Here is a 6,000-nt window from a genome sequence, read left to right on the forward strand (position 1 = left end):
CGCGTGTCTGGTCCATCACCAGCACCCATCCTTTCCGTGCCGTGCACCCACTCGCCAACAGCCTTGAACGCCAGTCGACGACTGGGAGGGCACCGAGACCGTCTGTCACGGGTTTAGACCCTGGTGCTGCGACACGGGCAGCTTCTCACACTTCACAAAACTGGTGACGTCCAGTGACCCACATGGTCCGTCAGTGACTGACCTGCGCCTCACTTGCCATCGGCGCTGGTTACACCAACAGGCGCACCACACGCTCGCTTGCTCAAGCACTGGGAAGGACGAATTGTCTCGTTGTTGGTGCTGGTCAGACACCCACACGCGCACCACATGCTCGCTTTCTTCTCCTCTTTTGCGCGCTTACACCCGCTTCTTGCTCGCTTCTCTTGTCCTTCCCTGGCTTTCTTTCTCAGAACGGACCTCCAATTTGTTTTATACCTGTGCGCCATCTCGGCGGGCGCAGTCCGCCCCAAGCTCACCCGCCCCACTTGCGCACGGTTACCATGACAACCCGTGCGCTCCAAAAAAAATGTGGGAGTCGGAGCTCGCGAAAGTACGTTGCTGAGGAAAAATAAGTACGGGCCTCAGAGCTTATGAAAGAAATGCTGAGGAAAAATAAGTACGCGTGTCAGAGCCTGTGAAAGAAATGTGTGTTAACTTCTGTCGTAATGAAAAAAAAAGCTTCCCAGAAGAGAGGGGATCTATTATTTACCCTTCTCAACGCATCACATTTAAAATCCCATTAGACATGGGGGATGGGGCGAATCTGAACATGAATTTAAGGAAATAACAGTCTGAGGACCTGGATGTGTGGATGCATTCATCAGACCGGATTCTGAAATCCATAACAATATATATATATATATTTTATCTCACAATAACGAGTGTTGAAAGTATCACCAAATATCTAAATATTGGAACCGACAAGTGTCAGGGCCCTTGTGAAGTTGATGGGCCTCAGGCTTCAACCCTGAGGTTTCAGCGTACAGGCCATTTATTTCATGAGCTCGGTAAATTATGATCAACCATCACTGGAAAATTATGTGCGGCCATGAACTGGTGAAACAGCACTTCTGCCTTTGTGACATCTGCCTCCACTGGCTCAGGTCGTTTCCTTTTTAAATGAATGTCCAAAGGCACAAACTGTTTCCTCTTATTCACACATTCCTTGTGACCTGCAGTCTTGAAACGTATTTTCAGGTTGTATTGACCCAATACTAACACTTTTATGCTTCAGTTACATGGCACAAAAAACAGGTGTCCTCGTCGTCCTCTGGTGAAGCTCGAATGAGTCCATGATATTGAGGCATCATCTCCCATTTTAAAGGTGTTGGCAGTCTGTTTACCTGTCACCGTATTTTTTTGGCATCCGGAGGTGGCCATGAGCAGGCTTGATCGTCTCCCCCTTGCGTCTCATGTCTGTGACCCTTCGCGTACGTGGCCATTCATCTTACTACCCGACGACGTGAAATGAGAGCGGAATTGCATATATTTGCGAAAAAAAAAACAGGCTCACAGTGCATTCTCAAAGCACACACACATTCTCCCCCCCCCCTTTCACACACACACACACACACATTCTCCCCCCTCCACACACACACACACACACACACACACACACACACACTTTCTCCCCCCCCTCCACACACACACACACGCTCCCCCCTCCACACACACACGCTTCCCCCCTCCACACACACACACACGCTTCCCCCTCCAAACACACACACACACGCTTCCCCCTCCAAACACACACACACACGCTTCCCCTCCAAACACACACACGCTTCCCCCCTCCAAACACACACACGCTTCCCCCTCCACACACACACGCTTCCCCCTCCACACACACACGCTTCCCCCTCCACACACACACGCTTCCCCCCTCCACACACACACGCTTCTCCCCCTCCACACACACACGCTTCTCCCCCTCCACACACACACACGCTTCCCCCCTCCACACACACACACATGCTTCCCCCCCTCCACACACACACACATGCTTCCCCCCTCCACACACACACACGCTTCCCCCCTCCACACACACACATGCTTCCCCCCCTCCACACACACACACACACACACACACACACACACACACACACACACACACACACACACACACACGCTTCCCCCCTCCACACACACACACACACGCTTTCCCCCCTCCACACACACACGCTCCCCCCTCCACACACACACACACACACGCTCCCCCTCCACACACACACACGCTCCCCCTCCACACACACACACACGCTCCCCCCTCCACACACACACACACACGCTCCCCCTCCACAGACACACACACGCTCCCCCTCCACACACACACACACGCTCCCCCCTCCACACACACACACACGCTCCCCCCTCCACACACACACACACGCTTTCCCCCCTCCACACACACACACACACGCTTCCCCCTCCACACACACACACACACACGCTTTCCCCCCTCCACACACACACACACACACACACGCTTCCCCCTCCACACACACACACGCTTCCCCCTCCACACACACACACACACGCTTTCCCCCTCACACACACACACACACACGCTTTCCCCCCTCCACACACACACACACACGCTTCCCCCCTCCACACACACACACACACACACGCTTCCCCCTTCACACACACACACACACACACACACGCTTTCCCCCCTCCACACACACACACACACGCTTCCCCTCCACACACACACACACACACACGCTTTCCCTCCTCCACACACACACACACACACGCTTCCCCCTCCACACACACACACAAACACGCTTTCCCCCCTCCACACACACACACAAACACGCTTCCCCCCTCCACACACACACACACACAAACACGCTTCCCCCCTCCACACACACACACACGCTTTCCCCTCCACACACACACACACGCTTTCCCCCTCCACACACACACACACGCTCCCCCCTCCACACACACACACACGCTCCCCCTCCACACACGCACACACGCTTTTCCCCCCTCCACACACACACACGCTTCCCCCACCTCCACACACACTTCCCCCACCTCCACACACACACACACGCTTCCCCACCTCCACACACACACACACACGCTTCCCCCACCTCCACACACACACACACGCTTTCCCCACCTCCACACACACACACACGCTTCCCCCACCTCCACACACACACACACACGCGCTTCCCCACCTCCACACACACACACACACGCTTCCCCCCCTCCACACACACACACACACGCTTCCCCCCCTCCACACACACACACACACACACGCTTTCCCCCTCCACACACACACACACACACACACACGCTTCCCCCCTCCACACACACACACACACACACACGCTTCCCCCTCCACACACACACACACACACACGCTTTCCCCCCTCCACACACACACACACACGCTTCCCCCCTCCACACACACACACACGCTTCCCCCTCCACACACACACACACACGCTCCCCCTCCACACACGCTCCCCCCTCCACACACGCACACACGCTTCCCCCTCCACACACACACACGCTTCCCCACCTCCACACACACACACACACGCTTTCCCCCACCTCCACACACACACACACACGCTTCCCCACCTCCACACACACACACACACGCTTTCCCCACCTCCACACACACACACACACGCTTTCCCCCACCTCCACACACACACACACACACGCTTCCCCCCTCCACACACACACACACACACGCTTCCCCCTCCACACACACACACACACACGCTTTCCCCCTCCACACACACACACGCTTTCCCCCTCCACACACACACACACACACACGCTTCCCCCTCCACACACACACACACACGCTTCCCCCACCTCCACACACACACACACACGCTTCCCCACCTCCACACACACACACACGCTTCCCCCACCTCCACACACACACACACACGCTTCCCCCTCCACACACACACACACACACGCTTCCCCCTCCACACACACACACACACACACGCTTCCCCCTCCACACACACACACACACACGCTCCCCCTCCACACACACACACACACACGCTTTCCCCCCTCCACACACACACACGCTTCCCCCTCCACACACACACGCTTCCCCCCTCCACACACACACACACACACACGCTTCCCCCCTCCACACACACACACACGCTTCCCCCCTCCACACACACACACACGCTTCCCCCTCCACACACACACACACGCTTCCCCCCCTCCACACACGCACACACGCTCCCCCTCCACACACGCACACACGCTCCCCCTCCACACACGCTTCCCCTCCACACACACACACGCTTCCCCCACCTCCACACACACACACACACGCTTCCCCCACCTCCACACACACACACACACGCTTCCCCCACCTCCACACACACACACACTTTCTCTCCCCCCCCCCACACCCACACACACTTTCTCCCCCCCATACACACACTGTCTCCCCCCACACACTGTCTCTCCCCCCACACACACACTTTCTCCCCCCCCCACACACACCACACGCTTTCCCCCACTCCACACACATTCTGTCTCTCTCTCTGGTTTGGCCATTTGAATACATCATTGTACTTTTATAAAAGTTACGACAATAGCAACTTGGACCAATCATACAGGATGGGGATTTGAACCTGTAATCCCAACTTGTTGAGCTCCGGATTCACAAGGGAACTTCAAAGCATTCACATAACAAATACAAAGAACCACAAAGGATATCAGGCCAATGATCAGTGGATCACTCAATGAGGTGGAGGAGAGGATTGAGCGCTTGAAATAATAAAATAAATAAATAACAATAACAATAACAATGACGGCAGATCGTACAAGGACAAACGGAGGACGAGACGAACCAACGAATCAGAGGTCGATTCACCTCCACAGCCGGGTCGGGTCCCAGCACTCATGGAGTCCTTTTAAAAGGAGTTCCGGGCCGAGGCGGCCTGTCACCGACAAACAGACACCTCCTTACGTTCTCCGAGGAGCAGGATCCTCACGACCTTCTTCATTCTGTTCATGTCGCGATTTCTCGGCTTCAGGTCCGAGATCCTCGGCACCGATTAACCCCGAGTCCGAGCGCAGCCCGTCACACTCACAGCTCCACACTTTGGCCTCATTACCGAACGGCTTCGTGTATTTGTGCCCTTTGTTATCAGTGACTATTTACACAAACGAGGTAAAGGTAACGGTTGCTCCACGTGCTGTATCGGTTCCGAAGACACCACAGCGTCTCTCAACAGCCACACGAGCTTTAGTTTTGCATTTTTCGGAGAGAGCGAAGGGCGGTCCTTCAAATCTGCGCTGTTGATATAAATCACCCTTCATAACTGTTATTTAAAAAAAGGTTATAATAGAAATCCGAATCGACGTTCATTTGCCAACAGGGAAAGAGCAATGGTGCGGTGTAATAATAAAAAAAGAGTCGGTGGTTTATTCTCGGGGATTTTTTTTTATTTTTTAATTTTTTAATTATCCGACACTGTATTTATTCAGTCTGTTCAATGACGATAGTTTTAGGATAATTTAACGTAAAATCTCTCAATGTAGGAAAAAAAAAAGACTTTAAATGACGTAAGTTTCTTCATTAACCCAAAGTGTGTGTTTCAGGTTTTAAAATAATTTTGTCGCAGGTAAAAGGTAATTGTGAAAATATCAAGATTTTAAATTAATGATAATTTTTTTACTTCAGAAATAAGAATTTCGTTGCAACGTCAGGAGGACGTATTACCTGAGGAATAACATAACGGGAAAATTAAATACGCGAGGAATATTGTGTTCTAATATATGAGCGTGTTGTCATTAAATAGTATCAAATTAAACTCACATAAAACGAGAAGTTAAAGAGTTAGTTCTTTCATCAAACATAATCATTTTTTTTAAAACAACAACAACAATGTAAGATACTCAGCACGCCATGTTGGGCCAGACCGGAAGTGACGTTTATTTGCGATCACGGAGCACAAACAACAACAACAACAAAAGATCCCAGAATGC

The 6,000-nt window shown here is 52.6% G+C and overlaps 1 protein-coding gene across 3 annotated transcripts in view; it reads right to left on the minus strand.

Annotated features, from left to right (window-relative positions):
- LOC147022175 (mitochondrial Rho GTPase 1-like) overlaps positions 1–5,279 on the minus strand; it is a 105,762-nt gene extending 100,483 nt beyond the window's left edge. The window contains exon 1 of one of the 3 annotated variants that reach the window (XM_085892829.1): positions 4,979–5,279. In XM_085892829.1, the coding sequence (XP_085748955.1) occupies positions 4,979–5,024 (46 nt within the window). In that variant the 5' untranslated portion in view covers positions 5,025–5,279. Of the gene's footprint in view, positions 1–1,343; positions 1,363–4,882 lie in introns of those variants that run through there. The other 2 variants (XM_085892831.1, XM_085892830.1) reach the window with 2 other exon arrangements.
- Positions 5,280–6,000: the final 721 nt, after the last annotated feature.

The sequence above is a fragment of the Eptatretus burgeri genome, chromosome 8 (genome assembly GCF_056783735.1).
Source record: "Eptatretus burgeri isolate ZD-2024b chromosome 8, Ebu_testis_v1, whole genome shotgun sequence".
NCBI lineage: Eukaryota > Metazoa > Chordata > Myxini > Myxiniformes > Myxinidae > Eptatretus > Eptatretus burgeri.